The 21,318-nt window shown below is 42.0% G+C and overlaps 2 protein-coding genes across 9 annotated transcripts in view; one reads left to right on the plus strand and one right to left on the minus strand.

Annotated features, from left to right (window-relative positions):
- Window positions 1–21,318, minus strand: part of GABRB3 (gamma-aminobutyric acid type A receptor subunit beta3) — a 190,373-nt gene that overhangs the window by 148,741 nt on the left and 20,314 nt on the right. The window lies entirely within an intron of this gene.
- GABRA5 (gamma-aminobutyric acid type A receptor subunit alpha5) overlaps window positions 1–21,318 on the plus strand; it is a 56,896-nt gene that overhangs the window by 6,891 nt on the left and 28,687 nt on the right. For all 8 annotated transcript variants that reach the window (XM_054076996.1, XM_054076982.1, XM_054076963.1 and 5 more), the window contains 4 exons: window positions 2,530–2,651; window positions 4,262–4,329; window positions 4,443–4,663; window positions 21,080–21,162. In XM_054076996.1, the coding sequence (XP_053932971.1) occupies window positions 2,530–2,651; window positions 4,262–4,329; window positions 4,443–4,663; window positions 21,080–21,162 (494 nt within the window). The remainder of the gene's footprint in view (window positions 1–2,529; window positions 2,652–4,261; window positions 4,330–4,442; window positions 4,664–21,079; window positions 21,163–21,318) is intronic.

A 21,318-nucleotide genomic window follows, 5' to 3' on the forward strand; every position in this document is an offset into this window, starting at 1 on the left:
CCTCTGTGGTCCTTTTCTCCCAGGATCTTTCCTAATCACCCCACAAGTCTCCTCCATATCTCTTAATTAGCAGAGAGGAGGTGGGCTGGTTTTGCTGAGGCTGTTCCTGAGCTACATGAGTGCTGACTGGCTCAGCCAGCAAGCCAGAGGGAATAGATGACTGCTGACCTCACATTTTTAGTTAATGAGGCACTAATTTAGATTGCTCTCCCCTTGTCTAGTCACTGCTTCTCATGAAACTTGTAGGAATAAAATGAAGTTTGATCTCTCCGCTTCTCTGTCAGTTGCACTGGAAAATGAAAAAGGATTCCGACGTTGATATGGTGAAGCAGGCAGAAAGCATGATGCCTGTCTCTTTCTTATGAAAAAAAGAAGCTAAAATAAATGAGAAGAGCTTAAAATAGTTTTCTAGGATTTTACTGAAGCGTTAGTTATAGTTGCTGCATATGAACAACCTCTGTAATTTCTCTCTCCTGTTTGTATTTGTTAGGCTGTTGCTTGTAGATATTAGCCTTTACATGGTGAATCCCTTTGCTTTGATTACAGTTGACAAAGAAATATTTAGTTGTTTGTCTTGCATGATCCAGTGTGGAAGGATGTCTAATGTTTCTGTAATCAGTTTTCGTCTGCTGGATTAACTATCTTTCATTATAGTCAAGCATGTCCACAATGTTGTCTGCCTCGGTCACTCACTAGATGTTGTGGTCATAGAAAAGAAAACAGAATTATTTTGGTCTTTTGACTACGGAGAGATGATGACCTGAAAAATGGCCAAGATTTGTGGCTATGCCTCCGCCTGCAGGGAAGTGGAGCTCCTTGGTGGCCTTGGGCTTTCCAGTGCTGAGCTTGTTGAGTGTCACAGCAGTGCTGATGTCACTCTGGCTGCAAAGAATGTCCTCAGCCAGGGATTTGTTTGCATGTGCTTTGGCACTCCTGGAAACTGGACCCATGTTCCCATTGCACAGCCTCACTTCTCTTTCCTAGAAGTCTTTTCAATTCTTTCCTTTTCCAGCTGAAGCACACAAGCTGTAAAGGGAACAGGCATAGTACTGGGAGTCCCTTTGCCTGTGAGGGGCTATGTGGCCACCAGCAGCTTGTCCTGAGCCAGGTGTTGTGTCACTAAAACTTCCAGACCCATTATACAGGAGTCAGCAAAGTCCCATTAGCGTAGATGTTGTGCAGGTAAAACCAGGTTGAAGTCCCTTATCTTTCTTTGTATAAATCTGTTCTGTTAGGTAAGCCTAATGCGTATGTTACAAGCATTCTGCAAGGCAAGCTGATCAGAGGGATGCTTTGAGGTTTTTTTGTTTATTCACTGATTTATTTCCCTAGAGACTAGTAGTAAATAAACATGGAATTTATTTTTTTTTATCTCTGGGTGACTGGCTCACATCAAGTTCGGGTTGTTCCTAGTGGTGTGATGTACCCTGTCACATCTAGAGCATTTGTTGACAATTTCATCAAAGACTGAAACTTGAATAAACACTGAGTGTGAAGAGACTTCTTGTCTTAAGAGATGTTCATTGCTTACTGCAGGTGAAGCATGCTTGTGGATGAACTTAAGTGTCTGTACTTTAGGTAAGCAAAGTCAGTAGTAGGCTGGGGATTCTCCCTAAGCATCTTTAAATGAAAACGCAGGTTATAGTTGTGCCATGAGTTGAGAGCAGCTTTCTAGGTCTGAGCCATGGTTAAAATGCTGAAATTAAAAAAGAATTTGGAATAAAACCAAATGTGACCCGAAAGATGTGGGATGAGGACCGCTACACATTCCTGTTATTTGCTTACTACAAGGAAGGAGTAATTTATACAAAAGAGAGAGGAGAAATGAAGAACTTTACTTTCTGTACTGCAGTATGTTTTTTTTTCAGATGCCTCAGTGATCTAGGATGAGATTTTTGAATGCAATGGGAGTTTGTTATTCTCAAATAAAGTTAGAGTTCATCCTTTGTTCTGGCAATAAATTATATAAACTGTGGAAATTAGAAGCAGTTTGGCATGTAAGGATTAAAGGGTACCTTCAGGCAGACTTGAAGGAGTGTCCCTAGGCAAACCTATGCTGCTCACACAGCTTCCCTGCCAGGTGATGCAGTTCCCAACGACTGAAGAGCTAACCCAGGTTAAAAACACTAACAGTTTTTGCTGGCACTGTGAGCCGACCTTACTCCCAGCAGAGGATGGAGACATGCCAGTGTGGGGGAGGTGGTGGGGTTGAGGTGGGGCAGGGAAGCACAGGAGATGGGGATCTCCCTGTGCATTATGGCAAGAAGGTCAGTGGGCTAAGGCATCCCCTGATTCAGTGTTACAGGGCTATACCTCCATGGCATGGGTCCTTCCTTGGGTCCTCCTCCTCCAGGGAGAGCTGTTTATGGTTGCTTATAGCAGTAATGAAATCGCTGCAGCTCCCCATGCAGCTCAGCTGGAGCAGCAGAAGAGGAGTCTTGGAGACTCCATCACAAAGTTCCCTTGAGGCTGAAGCCTCTTGAGGTCAGCATGACTTTTGACATGTTTCTTTTTGTTTGCATAAAAAAGGTTCTCGCAAACACCGACAGCGTCAGGAAAAGAGGCTGCAAATGATAACATCACTATATTCACCAGGATCTTGGATGGTCTGCTGGATGGCTATGACAACCGGCTGCGCCCAGGACTGGGAGGTAGGATAATGAGTTTGCTGTGGTCTGTCCCATCTTATGCGGGACCATTGTCTACATGATTCCCTCCCAAATGGGTACCACCTCTCTGCATGGGCATTGACAAGGAAGTTCCTTAGCTAAACAAAGACCAAAAATTAGATTTGTCGCCTGGCAAATGGGGCACAATACAAAGGTCACTGAAAGTCATCTTCTTATATTCATTGAGGTCATATGAGGTTGGGTTAGGAGAGCATGTGTGATGCATTTTTTCTGTTGCTTTTCTTTCTGGTGCTCCCTAAGGTAAGTGAGACAGGGTGGTAGGAGGTTGCTGCAAGGTTCCCTCACTGGTCAGCATGTAGAAAATCATGCCAGTGACAAAAATCTCTGTTAAAAACAGATCCCCAAACCATCTATTTTCAGGCAGCTACAGCAAATCCGTATTGACATGTCATTTTGATAACCTTTACAGCAGCTATTTTAAAACAATAACATGTGAATAGTTGCTTGCCGTCCTAACCTTGTTGAGCCCTCCTTCAGATTTCTATCCCCCAGATTTCTCTCATCTTCTCCTCATGTGTAAGCCATCTGTTCTGTTTCTTCCTGGCCCTTTTTTAGTCTGGCTACCCCCACCCCTTCCTCTTGTGAGACCAACACATTGCTTTCATCCCTTTCTCTACTTCTCCTCTCACTTTACACAGAGATACTTGAAAATAGGGCTCGATGCTCATGTCTTATGTAACGAACTTCTGAAATTTTTGCCCTTAAATTAAATTAGTCCTGGATTTGAAAAGATGCCCGGAAGATTTAGAGACTTAAGGGCAGAATTAATTTCCCCTAACTTTCAAGATCTATAATCTAAATGTCTGAAATTGGTCAGATCACTGATGCCAGCAGAGGGGAATAGGTTCTTCTGAGATACAGTCATTACATCCTATAGTAGATATCCAATGTGAGCCAGCAATGTGCGCTGGCAGACCAGAAAGACGGTCATACCTGAGCCACATCAAAAGAATTGTAGACAGCAGGCTGAGGGATGTGATTCTGCCCCTCCGTGCTTGTGAGTACTGTGTTCAGCTCTGGGCCCTCCAGCATAAGAAAGACATGGACCTGTTCTAGTCCCTGTCTCCCTGTTCTAGTGGGACGTGTCCCTGTCCATGGCAGGGGTGTTGGAACTAGATGACCTTTAAGGTCCCTTCCAACCCAAACTGTTCTATGATTCTACGCTCAAGTAGGTCCAGAGGAGGGCCATGAAGATCATCAGGGGTCTGGAGCACCTCTCATACAAGCACAGGCTGAGAGAGTTGGGGTTGTTCAACCTAGAGAAGAGAAGGCTCTGGAGATACCCTATAGCAGCCTTACAGAACTTAAAGAAAGCCTGCAGAAAAGTTGGGAAGGGCTCTTTATTAGGGAGTGTAGTGATAGAAAAAGGGCTAACATTTTTAAGCTGAAAGAGGATTTAGATCAGATATTAGGAAGAAATTTGATAAGGGATGAAATTCCTTCACAAACATCTTAATTTCAGGATTTTGCAGATTTTTGAGTGATTCAGAAATTGTAAATAGAGAAATGCATCACAAGCATGTATTTGCATCTTAAAGCAATTACTAATGCAGAGCCTGTATTTATTACAGAGAGAATTACTCAGGTGAAAACAGACATCTATGTTACCAGTTTTGGTCCTGTGTCAGACACAGAAATGGTAAGTTTGAGCTTGTGGCTCCCAACTCCATTGTATTTACTTTGCCAAAGTAATTTTTGGAACCATCACTTCTATTCAGATCCTGCAATACCTTGACTGTTTCTTTGTGCCAGGAATATACGATTGACGTTTTTTTCCGACAAAGCTGGAAAGATGAGAGGCTGCGTTTCAAAGGACCTATGCAACGTCTCCCTCTCAACAATCTGCTTGCCAGCAAGATTTGGACCCCAGACACTTTTTTCCATAATGGCAAGAAGTCTATTGCTCACAACATGACAACCCCAAACAAACTTCTGCGCCTGGAGGATGACGGCACTCTGCTCTATACCATGAGGTAATAACCAGGATTGGTTTCTTCAGATGCTATTTCCTATCCAGCTCTGCAAATGCTTTTGGGGAGCCTCACTTGTCCCACTCATAAGAGAGCCAGGCAACCAATCTTTCACACATATTTATGTGAATGCTGAGAAAAATGGAAAACATAGTCGCTGCCTACAAGTACCAATTAATTTGTAGCTTCTGAATACTGCTAGTGCTTAAATATTTCCTTCGATTAAATGGAAGGCATATTCTCAAGAGATTTGATGATTCAGTCCAGCTTTTTTTATGAAGATCTGTTCTCTCCTATTGTTTGTATTTGCAGCTGCAATGCCGATTGCAGAACTGTCTCCAAGGCCAGAAACTGAAATCTTGTTCTGGGGCAGTACATCTTGAACCCTTGGAATTTCTATTATTTTTTTTTTTCAATTTCACTAGTAGTGCTACAATGCAAATCATCGTAGGGATAAATGAAATAAGATAGCAGCACTGTGGAGCTGCTTTAGTGAGTACTTTCCTGAAAACAAAGCTGGCATATGATATTGGCAGAGACACAGCTTGCTGTCTCAGATCTTCAGGGTCATGCTCCTCATCTGATTAGAGGATACTGCCAAGCCTCGTCATTGCATAACCTAGATAAAAGATACAGTATTGGTGATGTTAGAGGATTGTCTGAAATTCTTCTCAGGCCAAATCCCACATCGGTGTACTGCAATTTGCTCGTTGAAGGTAATTAGCCTGTAGTAATTAAGACTGCTGTCTATCTTGAACAGAATTTTCTCCAGGAGTGTAGTCATACAGACAACACTTGAAAAAGAGATGAAAGCCTGAAATTAGGTACTGATGTGCCTGGGTTTTCTGCAGGCAGCCTCCAGTAAAGGAAGGAAGGAGATGAGCTGCAAGGGTGTCTCTTTGTGGCCAAGCTGACAGCCACCTGGTGCTGCAGGTTGGGAGGGCAAGCCATGAATTTACTCTGAGGGCGCAGTGGATAACACTTTTTGGGGCTCAAAGGGATTACACTTTCATGTGAAGGCACCTGAAGCTTCCCAGATTTTCTTTAGAGTGTTTTCAACTCTATCTATCTATCTATCTATCTATCTATCTATCTATCTATCCTGAGCTAGTCTGTGGCAGTGCCTCTTCTGTGACCATGGCACAGTAATGTCACATTAGGTTCCATAGGCTATAGGTATATTGAGGAAAACACAGTGCCCTGTTCAGCATTTGCAGCTGGAGAAAAAGTTGCCTTTTACACAGATTTTCTCATCATCCCACGCAGTGCCTTTTCCCCTGTTTTTCACAGGGGGAAAGCTCTTTGGGATTGATGTTTTTGTAGGCTACAGAAAGACACAGACTGCTTTTATAACCTAAAAAACATGCAACATAATTAGGTTTTTTTGGTAGAGTATTGTGTGGGGGTGTGCATGTGTGTGGAAATAAATTCCTGCTAACCATGGTGTATGTGGTAAGAAATGGAGTGCAAAGCTTTTTAAATAGCTTGCCTTCCACTATTGCAAGTAATAACTATAAAAATAAAAAAGGGTGTCTATGCTGTTCTGTTTAAACACAAGCCAGGAGACTGCTTTTGTGATGTGCATAGAGCTGTGCTACTTTAAGGATGGCAGGTTATTTTTGTGATGAGCATTTCAGAAGTGTGAGCAAAGCTCTGCCTCGAGGTGGCTTGGAGTTCCCATCCCAACCTATGCAGAGGTAGGTGTGACGTGGAGCCAGCCCCTTCAGCTGCCTTTGCGTGTCCTGATGAAGGTAACGGCTCAGCAGCACTACCTAGCATGGCTTTCCTTGAAAAGATAGGCAGAATTGGGCTTTCTGACGGGAGAGCTGCTTTTTTCTGTGCCGGTGTACTGGTTGAATGTGCTCAGTCTTAGCCAGGGCTTGACCCCTATCTCCTTTAGCTCCTAAGAGTCTTACTTGGTCCTCAGGATCTGGGGATTTGGAGACAACCCTCTGTTAGCTCTGCATTCCCCTCGTTTCCAAGGAGGAACTGTGAGCTTCCCAGACTGTACGTGGGAGTAATCTTTGCAGGGAGGATTGGACCCTCTGTCATTGACAGAGATGCCTGAATTGCTTTTGCAACCTCGCATCTGGCTGCCTGAATGAAGAGGAGGAAAGCGGCCCTGCCGATGCCGACCTTCCATCTTATTTGACTTCCAAATATGCTGACTATGATCAGCTGAGCAAACTTTCAGCTTTAGCACTTGTCAGTACATACAATTTCATGATGCATGTGTTTACTTATAAAGAAAAATGTATTCTTTGCATATTGCATTTGATGATATGTTGTCTAGCTCAGAGGTTGATGGGATATATGTTGCTAGGGAAATCTAATAAACAGGCTTCTATATACATGCAGTATTAAAACCTTTCTGCATGATCTGCGTGACTGTAGGAACACAGCACGCTCTCTAGACAGATTTTATAGGCAGCAGCGTTCTCTGCAAGGAACAACTTAATAATTCCAATTGTCTTTGGTTTGGTAGGCCCTATTTGTTTTATTTCGCTTATGTGGTTTACAAATGATTCACTGCAGAATTGAATCTTGCAAATTCAGTTTCTGCCCCTAGAGGGAAGTATTGTCCGTGTCTTGGCTTTTACGCTGTTAAATAAATACCTTTTTTTTTTTTTCAGTAAGAGCATTAAAAAAACATTAACAAATATTCTTCATAGTTCCCTTTTCGTAGTTCCCTTATCTGTATAGTAAATAGTTTTGTCAGTAGAGGATGAAAGTTGATTCTTCCCCTTTAGAGACATAGAATGGTTTGGGTTGTTCAGGACCTTTACAGGTCATCTAGTCCACACCCCTGCAGAAGCAGGGACATCTTCCCCTAGATCAAGTTGCTCAGAACCCTGTCCACTCTTGAATATTTCCAGGGATGGGGCTGCCACCCTAAGCAACTCGTTTCACTACCCTCATTGTAAAAAGTTTCTTCCTTATATCCCATCTAAATCTACCCTTCCTTAGTTTAAAACCATTACTCCTTGTCCTGTCACAACAGGCCTCACTTAAAGACTTAAAAGATATTTAGTTTTTCTTATCTGACAAATAAATGTTATAAAAAGCATAAAGCTCATTTGTTCTACAAAACAACTGGGGACAGTTGTTTAAGCAGCCTTTTCAGGGTAAGAGAACAAATATGTCTCAGTGAGCTGCAGTTTTTTACTCAGTGGGATTTGGCTATGAAGACAGAAGCTCAGATAAACTTTACTGTAGGATGCCAGGAAAAGAGCTGTGAATCTGCCTTTTTTTTCCTTTTCTTTCCAGTACTTGTATGAAGTAGAGCATGTTCACTAGAGCTAAACCTTTGGACCATAACTGGACTTTTGGCTAGCAGTTCATAGGGAATTTTTGATGATTTTCTATCAGCTTGTATATACTGAAAAGTGTTTTTGTGTCATCACAAGGGCTAGTCTTCTTGGAGCCCTGCTCTTACTATCTTTTTGAAAGAACTCCAACGCACTTTTGCTACCATTACAGCTACTGGGCATCTGATATAATTTGGGATTTTAGATATGACGTGATCATACATCTGAAGAGTGTACACAGATTTTTCCTTATTATTATGGCAGCCAGAGATCCTATGAGTTTTCACAGTTGACTCTGTGCCATTATCTGCAAAGGCATAGTTTATCAGCTGGAGACTGCAGACATTTGTCGCTATGGTGTTAAGAAACTGCAGAATTTTGAGTGCAGCCGCGAAATAGAGTTTTTTTGTCACTTCTGGAAGACATTTAAAATACAGCAACGTGTAGGGTGGCTATCCACTTGATGGCAGCATAACCACACTGCTTGCTTGTTCCATAGTGAATACACCAACTTATCTCGGCTGAAAATATCGTTTCTTACATTAGCACTGAACATTAAAATTGTATGTGCAAGCGTACACATGTCCTGGGTGCATGTTAGCACAAAGTCTACTCTTACGTGAAGCACTTCATTAGCCAGCTAACCATTTTATACTGTAGAGCTAGTGGTTATAAAACCGGTTGACTGGAAGATATGATGTTGCTTTCAAGACTTCCATTGAGAAAGCCAGGTTTTGTTTACTTGTTTATTTTAAGGGAAAAAATATTCTATGAAAAATGTGTGGACTGTCAAGCACTGACTTTGCCAGAAGGCAGCCTTTCCCAGCTGCAGGTTTGCTTACGTGGCCCTGAGCAAGGAGTGACCAATGAATCTATGCTTTAAAACAAACCCTTAGTTTTCAGTCAGCCAGCTGTCTAGATGGGAACATTTCTGTTCAATTTGAATACGTTGTTCATGTTTCAAAGGGAAGATTTCATTTATGCATCCATTTATATTTACAGCGAGGGATCTGGCAATGCTTTTGGGCATTGTATAAATATTATGAAACGAATTAGGAGCTATCAAGCCATACAAATACGCATTTCCTTTCCCTGTGTTAGACTTACTGCTTTTTCTTTTACATTCAAGCTTCAAACAGCCTGAAGCTGGAAGAAAAAAAACTATTTCTTCACATTGGCCTAGTCTTGCATAGTGATGAAAAACTGCAGTGGTAGCAAGGACTCTCAGCTGCTTTTCATCAATTCAGATTTTGACAGAGTGAGAGAAAATAGGGATATATGAAATGAAGGTCTCTTCCCTGAGGATAGCAGCAGGATTCTTGTTTTAACACCAAACCTATCAGTTCCAGTCTCTCTCCTTTGATTGCACATTGCCCCATTTCTCAAAAGCTGTCCTTCAAGGAACCAAGATCTGTTGTTTTGGCTGGAGTTACCCACAGGGAGAGAAGGACTTCAGAAGAGACTGTGGTCTAATACATTCAAAATGGGCAATTATGACCTGCCCAAATATAGTCCCTATGTAGAGTGCGTGACAATAGTCTATTCTGCTGCTAATAAAAGTGGGCAGAGCCCCGCAGAGATCTCCATCACAGAAACAGGAACTCGCACAGCAAGGGAAGAATTGATTAAAAGACCAAACTCGAACCTGAACCAGGCCATCCTTGGACAAGGGAGATATTTGCCTGGACTTTGAGGGGTTATAAAAGGTCTGACTTAAGTTTCAGATCTGAACTGAGCACAGAGGTAGACCCATCTTTCCCTTGGGGCTGGCTGGTACAATTTCTGCCAGATTCCCTTATTCTCCCCCCATTTTATAAAGGATGAACTAGGGGAGCTTGAATTGGTATCACAGGTGTGCATGGAGCAGACAGGATGACTGAACAGAAATCAGAGGGAAGCAGTGCCCTGACAGGTAGCCCCTAAGCATCCCCAGGAACAGAACTGGTGACTCTGTCTTTGCCAAAGTCTGCAGATGGGTCCCAGCATCTACCTGGTAGATGCTGAAGAATTGTTATGACTATGCTATCTTTTTTTTTCATTATTATTATCAGGAGAGGACAGAATTAGAGCGAACTCCCTAGTCATTTCATTTAAACTGAAATTAAAATCTTCATCTGCTTAATCGGAAATACCATTCCCTGAAGTACATTTATGTTTATGCTGAAACATCAGACTGCCAGTGAGCAATTTAAAATACGCTGTGGTGGAGTGCACCAGGCAGGATGGGTGGGATTCACCTCAGCTAATTTTACTCATCTGTGATGGTAATGGCTGCAGCTGAGTCTCTTGGCTCAGAGTTGTTCCCAGTGCAGGGGAGAGACTTTTGTAAACAGTTAGTTGTCTGCATTATTTCAGATGTCTATTTTAGTATGGAAGATGTTTATTTCTCTCCATTCACACTTTAAGGGGTTCCTGTTTTTTTTTTTTCACAGTGTCAGAAAAAGGATCATAGGGTATCTACTGATATTACTGATGTCTGTATTCAGTCTCAAGTCCCACCCTTACTTCCTTACTTCCATTGGTATTTCCCCATCCCCATAATCATGTAGCCTAGAGGTTGGTAGCGTGCTATGAGGTGTTCTGGCCAGCAGCTGGTCCTGTGGCTGTGTTGTGGAAGACTTGCACATCTTACTATCCTTGTAATAGAAAGCCCAAGGTTATGCAAGCATAGCACATGGGCACACACTTAAATTGAGTTCAGTCCTCCACTTTTGTCTAGGTATGTGTAGGAGGGAATATAGCACACCTTAGGAGTAGCTCAAGAAACCCCAATAAGTTGCAGTCCTAGTTTTGCTTGTTTAGATGAAAGAAAAAGCCCATAGAAAGGGGATGAGAAAAGGAGTGTCTAGCGAGGGATGCCAGAGCCCAGCTAGCTGCTGGCAGATGTTGGGTAACTGTGGTCAAGTCAGGAGTGCAGGATCAGGAAGATGCATTTGAGGGCTTAGGTGAGATAGCATTTTGCAAGGAATGGGGATAGAAGAGTTTTGGGGAGCAGGATATGTGGCACTCATGATGTTCACTCAGGAATAACTGGGAGGTACTGCAGGTTGCGATATAGATACCTAAAGCTGTCAGAAATTAAAAGCATGTATGTGAGGAAAAAAGGGCTTAAGGAGGCTGGAGCAGCTCCAGGCTACTTCAGAAAAGAGGACAGGAAGGGCCTGCTCTAAGATGCTTCTGAAATGTCTGATTAGATGAACGTATTACGGTGTGGTGAGAAATCAATCCTAGATTGTATTATGACAACTACCCTGCAGGAAATTCTTGGTAATTTGCCCTTCTCTGAAGGCTCCATCAAACTGAAATACTAATTTATATAGCTGAGTGAAGTCGTGCACTGGCATGGATAGGATTAGTCTTCATTGTCCCATTCCATTCCTTTCTACTTGACCTTTCCAACCTTTTTACAGGACAGTGTCTTGGTGTGATAGTCTTGGCGTGTAGAAGTCTTAAGACATTCCATTTTCTACTGTTAAATTAAAATTTCCTGAAACCACACAAACAAATTTATATCTTATATCATGTTTATGTAATTAAAAAAAAAATCCAAACTGTTATTTCTCTCTGTTTACTCTAAATGACAAAGCAAGTCTTTCACCAGGCTCTATCTAAAATCCTGAGGTTGTGTCCATTACATGCACAAGATCCAGTATAAAAGCATTGGAAGAATTTCTGAGAGCAAGGGTGTCCTTCCTTTTGCATACTCCTGTCAAGAATTTGGACTAGGACTCTTTGAGACGGGGAGAGATGATAAAACCCTGGATTATTTTGGTGGCTTAGTCAGACTTCTTAAAGTTGTCTCATTGATCCACAGTCTTCTCTTCATTGGCTGATGCGCACATGTGTCCTGTCCGTGTAAAAAAAACCAAACCCAAACAATTGTTTTGACTTGGAGATTCAGCTAAAAGATAAGTAAAATTAGCAAAACCTCCTCAGTCAAAATAATAAATAGCTATGTAATGTTTTTGCCATTAACTGTGCATCTTACACAAATTGGTGTCATCATCAACTAAACTTCTATCTCTATGTTTGCACAGTCTAGTAGAATATATTTCTCATCCGTTCTATCTGAAGAGGGCCAGATTTAGACTAGACATAAGGAAGAATTTCTTCACTATGAGAGTGGTCAGGCACTGGCACAGGTTGCCCAGGGAAGTTGTGGCTGCCCTGTCCCTGGATATGTTCAAGGCCAGGTTGGATGAGGTCTTGGGCAGCCTGATCTAGTGGGATGTGTCCCTGCCCATGGCAGGGGAGTTGGAAATGGATGATCTTTAAAGTCCCTTCCAACCCAAACTATTCTATGATTCGATGATTTGATGATTCTACCTGCTTTTGCTTTTCTGTCTGTTCTGAAGGTGTCATCAAGCTGACCTTTTGCTGAGGTAAAGGCACAGCTCTGTCATCCCTGTTTGCATGGAAGGGCACAAGGGTGCATGAACTCGGAAAAACAGTACCCCACTAATTTTGATAAGAACAGGGAGCTCCCATTCAGCTCCATAACTCCATCTTCATCTTGGGGACGTCTGAGTATAGAGAAGGAGCCAAGTACACTGTTGATCGTGGTTTTGTGTAGGGACATGTCTCTGGAACATTTGGCCCTTCCTTCTCTCTGGTTGCACTGTAGCAAACATGTCCTTAAGCTATAGTGGATGCTAGCTCTAATAGCAGTATAAATAGCAAAAAGATGGTAAATTGAGGCCTGTTTAATGACTGTTTATGATGTGAAACAGCTGAGTGAAGGGCTCTTTCCCTGGAGCAGTGAGCACTTACAGCCTGCTCCCTTGCCTGGCTGTGTTGATCAGGAGAAGGTAGGAATTCAGAAGCAAAGCAAAAAAACCCCAAATGATAATATCCTGTTTGGGTGACTAAACACCCTCTTCTGTGTACCAGTAGGGGTGCATTCAAATAGGAATGTGCACGATTCCCTGTGAAAGAGCACATTGTCAAATTGCTTGGTCATAGAATCATAGAATAGTTCGGGTTGGAAGGGACCTTTAGAGGTCATCTTGTCCAATGCCCCACAATGAGCAGGGACATCTTCAACTAGATCAGGTTGCTCGAAGCCCTGTCCAACTTAACTTTGAATGTTTCCAGGAACTGGGGATTTACACCTCTTTGAACAACCTCTTTCACTGCTTCGTCAACCTCACTGTAAAAAACTCTTCCTTGTATCTAGTCTAAATCTACCTTTTTTTAGTTTAAAATGATCATTGCCCCTTGTCTTATCACTGCAGACCCCACTTTCACACAGATGTCTGGAGGAACGTTGAAGTTAGTCAAAACACGGGAGATCTGGATGACAGGTGACCTAGGAGGTGGACATAGAAATGTGAGGTGAATAAGAAGAGTCTGGAATTAAATGCAAGTTGCTGAAAGGAGACTGTGATGTGACATCTTGAAGCTCTAGATCATTCATTTGAACTGTGGAAAGTAACCAAGGATTTCAACTCTGTATGTAGTGTTTCCAGATTCTAATCCCTCCTACTATCTTCCTGTGCCTGTGCATCCCAGTCTAGACACAGGAGAGCCCAAATGGCCTGATACTGCTCACCTGGTCCCCGCTGCCTCTTATTACCTTCTAAATCCAGCTAATTTTTCTCTATTGGAGGTACTGCCTGTGGGTTTGTCCCTGTCCATACAAATATAGAGGTTGTATGAACTGGGAGGAAAAGAACAGGATGGCTGTGCAGCCAGGTGACTCTTATCCAAGAAGGGAATGTGTGCCATACTGGCAGACAGAAACAGAGGAACGAAAGCCTCTCTGGCTGCTCCAAAACCCTGTACTGATCAAATTGTCTAACAGCTGGTATTAAAACTGGAGGACAGGTGCACGATGCTGCATCCATCACAGTCCTTGGCCTCCATCACCTTGGATGCTAGCAAGAGCTTTCTATGCTCCCTTTTTTCTCATGTACTTGGAGTTTCTTCCTCTGAAAGCAAGGGTTGAATGACCCCCTGGTGCTGTCAGGTGGCGCTGGGCATTGCCTTCACTGCCTGATTCTGCCAGTAGCTGGGACTGGCCTCTTTTGAAAGCCAAAGAGAAGCCCATAGTTCAGTCTTACATAGTACTGAAAGAACAAGTGTGTTTATCACAGTTAGCATGTAGTTGAACATGCCACCAAAGGGTCATGCTGATGAGGAGATCATAGTGAAAAAGTGTGGTATGTGGAGACTCGGGGTGTGGCGTGACATAATGAAGTATGGATTGGTTGAGATATTTCCCATTTTACCTACATATTTGTCTAAAATTTCTTCAGGAAAGTAAGGTTTGTAGGCAGAAAACCTAAAGAAGGAGCTGACTGCCAAAAGGCTTGGGTTTATTACTGCACCAGTTAGTCTGATAAAAAATAAAGCTTCTTCCAGCAAGTTTTACCTTGCTCGTGGACTTCATTAGACACCTTGCATGAGAAGGGTGGATAAGCATAAACTCTGCTCCATCCTTTGCTTTTATCCATATTAAGAAAATACTATAGAATGGAAAACACTATAAACTTTCACTGGGAGCTAGAAATGTGATTCTTTCCAGAACATCCCAAATCTATTGAAGATCAGATAATTGAAGTATTCTATTGATTATTTCATTGCCTTTCTCTCTGTCTAGAGGCTGAACATGGCCCCTGCTTCTATATAAGAATATGCTCTGGGTGTGCGAAGGTACATGCAGGGAGGTCATTCCTGCAGTAGTGCAGCTTTTGAGATCAATCCTGTCTACCTCAGATCATCTCAGGATAACCAACTCTTCAGCACAGTTAATCTTGGCAATTAAAGTCTTGTTTTCTCACTTCAACATAACCTATGCTATGGATTTGGGTTGCTTAAAATGAGAGTTTTGCTGTCAAGTACACCATGCATCTGAATTATGTATTCACTGCTCACAAAACCATCAGTAACTGAGGCTCTTAGTCTTCCATAGCCCCTTCCCTGTGGCATTTTCAAAGCACATTTTTGTGTCATATAAAAATAAAGTATCTAAGCGTCACAGGGAAGTTGGGAATGGGTAGTGTTCTTGGCAGAGTGGTTATGAAGGAAAAAAGAGCTAAGACAGAAATTTCTGCAGACCACCTCACCCCAGCTCCTAGCTTTAATTTTAATTTCTATTCTTTATGCACTTTGTATGGTTGATCCCAAGGAAATGAGTGTACAACTGGCATTATAAATAAGAAGCAGTGAAGTGTCTCCACGTCCCATGCAGAGGTGCAGAACAAGGTCTTGAGTCCATTTTTTTGCCTCTTATTCAAGACAGTGACAGATTCTTGAACAAGATGGTGTTTGAGTTACCAAGAATAATCTCTCCTCTCCCCTGAGTCAAGCTGCAGTTACCCAGCCAGGGGCAGGATTCACGCTGAAACTTAAAGCTTTCAATACTGTGACTGAATGTGTTTTCTATGTTATGTAACCCACTATCACCACTACCAAATGAGTTTGTTAAAACTGTATGAGAAGTGCTTCAGAACCAAGAAAGGTCTTCACGTGTGTGTGTGTGTGTACACACGCACGTGTGTGTGTATGCTTATATACGCATATATTACATTTACTTTAGGAACGCAGGGAGACAGCAGTTCCTTAGACTGCACACTTACTGTGCTGGGGCCTGAAAGAAGTCTTCCTTCGAAACCCTTTGAAAGGAGTAACAGTTTGGTTACAGAAGTGTTCCTAAGACATTACAGTGGGAGAGAGAATCACTAGTTGTGTCCTGAATAGTTGTGTCCCAAGTCAAGGCTAAATGAGAAATTTCACAAACCTAACAATGTGTTCACAGTCTGAAAAAAAAAGCCCAAATCAAACCAACAACTGTCCATTGTTCTTTTATCTTCATGAGTACATGAGAGTGCATAATGGAGATGCTGCAAAGGCTGGTATTGTTCTGCTATGGTCCTGTCAGAGCAGGTACCTAGGAAAGCTCCTCCTGGAGTTGGCTCCTTAGAAGAATCTTATTGATGCTGAAGTCTCCCTTTGCAGGAAGCCAGTCAGCCCCTTTGGGTGGAATAAGGTTTTGGTAAGCCTGGATCCACTTAACTGTTTTCTGGCATATTGGGGAGATGTTGAGATGAAGTTGAAATGGGTTTCAAGTACACCTTTTGCCTTCCTTTAAGGAAAATGGTGATGGCTGGCCTTTGGCACTTTGATTCTTTTGCCCCTGTTCTAGCTTGAGCCCCACAGTGGGTGCTGGTTGCCTGCACAGGCAGGGTCAAAGCACGTCACTGAAATGCTTCCTTTAATGAGGGGCCAGGGCACTGCACAGAAATTAGCAACTAAGAAGGTGGAGCTAGCTTGGGTACTAGGGCAAATAGGCAGAAAAGCTTTGTATTTCTCTGGCCCCAACACCTCAGAGCTAACAAAACTTCCCTTGTGTCCCCTTCAGTAACTCATGTTATTTGTTATCTTGAGTTAACTTCTGCCAAAAGTGACTCATGAATCTACCTTTCTGCTCCCCTCACCTTCTAAAGCTCTCTATTTTAATTTGCTCGCATACTAAAGCTAGTAGCTGATAAGAAAAGCTGCTGTGGCTGTCTATTGCGTCCCTGGGCAGGTGACTGCCCTCACCTCCTGCCTGGCAACTGCAGATAATACTCCAGAAAGTGTTTTCTGCACTTCTGAGGTAGCAGAGAGAGGATAGCCTTGCTTAGTCTCCCAGCTCTTTTCCCATGAGCTGGAGCAGGTGCTCCTTGCATTGCGGGAAATCGTGAGAACAGCGTGGAGGACCCTGCAGTGCCCTAAAACAGACTGTTGAGGGATGGGGTGACTTGTACCTCTGGGACTTCTGCCAAAGGACTCCCAACTCTCCTTGAAGTACACTCACTGGGGATGTCTGGGTCCCAAACAGCAGCATTTATTTCATTCCCACATGCTTGACTTTAATGCCACCTTCTCCTCCTTCTCATTAAAAAGCCACAGTCTCTTGAAAGCTTCATCGTACTTAATTCTCCAGTGGAAATGTTTGAAGGTGACTTTTCTGGAATGAAGAAATCTTGCATCTTGCTGCTTGAATTGTTGTGCTTTTCGTAGATGGAAGTTCACCTCTGTGTCTATATTTTGTTGAAACAGAACTTCACTAATGATTTTTATGTTCATAAAGTAAAGGCTATACATAATGAAGCTTTGATGAAGCTTTCACGTACAATTATGCATGAAGTAATTTGGAGACCTAACCTTTTTTTTTCAGATAGTTAAGGTATGCTATAGCATTTTGTTGGTTGATTAACATTTGGATAGCAGTGTTAAGTATTTGGAGCACTGTGAAACTGAAATGTTGGTGCTAATAATAAACCAGTAGCTGTAACCAGGGTTTGTTACATATAGTGGGTGAATACTGGCCCCGTTGAAGTCAGGTAGAATTTTACTATTAACTTAAAGAAAATCAGAGTTTCATCCTCCCATTGTAAAGAGCTTTCAACAGCCACTTATGATCTTGCCAAAACTCTGAGTGAAACTAATTCCATAGGGCTTTTATTAAGACAGAATGATGGTGGAGGAGGGAAGCTTTTAAATGTTTCTGTTGGAAAGAACTGCAGTTTGAGCAGGGCTTGTGGTGTAAGAGAAAAAAATCCTGTTTTGGGGACTGTCTCTAGCTCAGATAACTGTGCTGCAGTGAGTCCAGCAAGATTGTTCTGGAGTGACCATATTAAAAGGATGAGGCGAAGGCTGTTTCATATATGCATGCCAAGGCCTCCTTTCTCTTCTTTCAACAAATGGCAAACTAGGAATAATTTTGTTATTATCAGCTGTGCAAACTAGGGTATGCAAATGGTACCTAAGCTTTAACACAGTGTTAAAAGCCAAAGAGTGCAAATATCACAGTAGGTGATATTTAAAGGAGGAGGTCTAGATATCAATTTCTTTGTGACTCCTGGAGCTAGGGTCTGAATATATAGTTTGTACACTCCACACAGGAGCAGATCTGTGTGCAGTGACCCATGCTCCCAGTCCCCTGCGTGTAAGAGATGGCTGCTGTGCTCCTTTTTTTTTTTTTCCTGTATGCGGTAGAAAATCCAGTCCCTTTGAACCAGGAGTCAATCTAGTGACTCTGTTTTTCAGGTCTTCACACGGTAATGAAAACCAGCTCCTGTTGGGCACAGAGCGCTCTGCAGAAATTCAGGGTTGTGACATTTATGCAGTGTCTCAGAACCCACAGTCAATTTTTCTGTTGTGCTGCCCATTACAAGACACTTCACAAGCCTCAGGTAATGCACACTTTGTAAGAGGTAGTTAAGAGAGTGTTCACTGAGCATTTTAAAATTACCTAAGAGGTTCGGTGACATACTTTCTAAGAAAAGCACGTAACAGATAGGTATAGCTAATTCATTTGTTCAAGACGGCCAGACTAGGAGTGACCCTAGAATGGAGGCGCAGGAAAAGGAAAGAAACATGAAGATATGATTGATAACAAGCAAAATGAACTTCTCCATCCAAAGAATTCATGTTAATGAAAGGAAAGGCTGTACTCAAGCACATTTTGAGCTGCTAAAACTTAGTTCTCCCTACCCCTGGGCTACACCCAGAAGATTGTGCCAGGCACCACCCTTTTAAGGGATGTAAAGCCTTTTGGTGGATGAATAATTCAGAGGGGGCACAGGGGTAACCATAGCACAAACAGAGTCTTTGTGGCTTCTTAGTGGCAGCCAGGTGCCCTCCAGACTTATGTGCTACCCTTTCATCTAAGACAGGCAAAAATAATATCTGCAGGGATTTAATTAAGTTCCACTACGACACAGTCTTTGTGTACCTCATTCACTTCTCTTCCACATGTACAGTTGAGGAATGTCTACAGCCTTCCTCATTAAACACAGGGGTTATTTCTAGAGATGCAGGCAGCAGAATACAATTCATAGGACAATCAGACGAAACAAAGGTCTTGTTCATAATTCTAGATTGAATCTTCCTTTGCTTCCTGATTCCACAGCTGCTCTCTTGGTAGGAAGGATATAGGGATAGCCTCCTCTGAGGTTTGCAGGTTATAAGTATGTGTATTAAAAAGCTGTCAAACTGCAGCCTTTGAAACAGCATACTTAAACTGTTCATAGAAAAAGAGACAGGAGATGGACTGTGGTAAAACACACCAGCTTTCTTATGGCACTTGGAGCAAGGTTTCTGAATTTATCAAGATAATTAAATTTGCAATACTTAGTACAGAAAATATAATGATGCACTGAAAGGATGACAGCCTTGCTTTAAAATACCCATTACAGAGATTTTTATGAAAAGGATGCAAGTTCTGGATGGAGTGCTACTAAAATCAGCTTGTTAAATTTGTCCATGTAGCACTCTCAGACTGTGGCTTTGCTGGCTCTGGTGTCCAAGGGCAATCTCTACTGCAGCCAGCTCCATATTTTAGTGATTTTAAAATTTTGTTTTGCCTGAGGGCAGGTATTTCAGGCCTTAGTCATTTATTTTCTATATTGTAGGCTTCATGTTGCTCTTACCAAATGATACATTATGTCTGTTCTTAACTGGATTTTTTTTCTTTACATTTTCTATTACTGTTAGCAGTTTGCCTTTTTCCCTCCCTGTTTCTCAGCCCATCTTCATGATAGCATCTCTAGCCAACATTACTGTTGGATTTTTCTGTGCTTGTTTTGCCATTTCCAGCTATTGGTAAAGCTCCAGAATTTCTATGCGTTGGCAGAGATTGGAGCTGTTTCCCCCAATTTGTTGTCCATGTAGCTGGAGTGCCCCAGCATGGCATCATTGTGTTGTATTGAATTGGACTGGCTGAAAGCTATACCATCTGTACATGGACAGATTGTTACCCTTTACAATCCCTTTGGATAGAAGTTCTTTTCACAAGAATACTCGCTTTGGTGTGTTATTATGAAGCAGCGAGTATATATAGCCAGGAAGTATGGCTGTGTGTGGCTGTTATGGTAGGAAAGAGTATTTTTGCATTCTGGTAGTAGGGTATTGTGGATTTCTTTGCAGATTTTTGTACCTCAGGTGGCAGTTTGGTGAGGAACAAGGCTAGCCTCCAGCAGAGCCCTGCATCACCCCAGCACAGGACAGTCTGTGAGGATTTCATTTCTCTGGTCTGTCACTTTTGAGGCAGAAGAGCAGCATAAAGTGAGAAAGCCATAAGGGTATTCATAATATAAAATGAGATTTGCATCCTCACTATCCAGAGCAAACCATCTGCAAATGGATATTTATGCAAATATCAAAATCAACTAATCAAAACCAGGTCCTTATTGTACTATGTGCTACATACACCTAGAAAAGTAAGCTTTGGCTCTTTTGATATATTTGATGTATTTGATAGGAATATAACTGATATTGCACTGCTCAGAAATTTACCTTAGATTTTAATTTGTGTTCAGCTTGTTTTATCAGTTGTACAGAACATCAACAGGATGTGTCTGGGTTTTTATTCTAAGAGTTTTTCCTTCCCTATCTGTATGTCCACTATAGCCCAAGAATTCCCATATAGTGGGGAGTTGGTCCAGGATAGAATTTTTTCCCCAGGTAATATGCTGGGCAAAATGACCTGACATTTTTCCTGACAAGGTGCCCAGGTAATTCACAGTGAGTCTGACCTGATACTGTGTGGTTTCCATGAAAACTAACTGTAATGCTAGACATAGATATAGGTATAAATATAAATATATAATTGACTTTATATGGTACTTTTTATATAAATATAAATATATAACATTCTTTTATTTATTAATAATTTTTTTCTCATTTGTGTATTTAAATAGTTACATCTATGTATAAAATCAGTACTTCTTTATATTTGTAACTGTGCTATACTCAGGAGTCAAATTCCTAGTCCAGTTGCAGCATCTACAGAAAGCATATAAGAACAGGGTGCATGACAGAAGCTTGAGCACAGGAGTTCGTTTATGTGCTAAGAAGAAAGAATGATCTTACTGAAATAACTTGCTTAAATAAAATCAGTTCATGTGTCTCAGTGTTACTAGATTAAGCCTTCAGCATGCACACATAGTGGTCCACCTGGTTGACCTTGCATTCAGTTTAACAACGGGTTGCTGTGATTTCAGCGGGAGCAAGGAATCTTCAAAAGAACCTTGCTTGTGTCAGCACTCATGTATTGCAGTAAGAGGCCCAAAGGGAAGGTGCTGAAAAAACAATCATGTGTTTTCTTTTTACTCCTGTACAGACTGACCATCTCTGCTGAATGTCCCATGCAGCTTGAAGATTTCCCCATGGACGCACATGCTTGCCCATTAAAATTTGGAAGCTGTAAGTTGTCTTCTGAAATAAAACTGGAAAAATCCATTATGTGGTTCAGCCATGTCTTGTACAAATCATTCACCTTTCCCCATTCCTCCCCTTTTAGCATTGCTCATTAGCACACCCAGTCTGCTACCCTGCTGCTACCCCTTCTGCTCATTTTCC

Source organism: Cuculus canorus, chromosome 1 (assembly GCF_017976375.1).
Source record: "Cuculus canorus isolate bCucCan1 chromosome 1, bCucCan1.pri, whole genome shotgun sequence".
NCBI classification, from domain to species: Eukaryota; Metazoa; Chordata; class Aves; order Cuculiformes; family Cuculidae; genus Cuculus; species Cuculus canorus.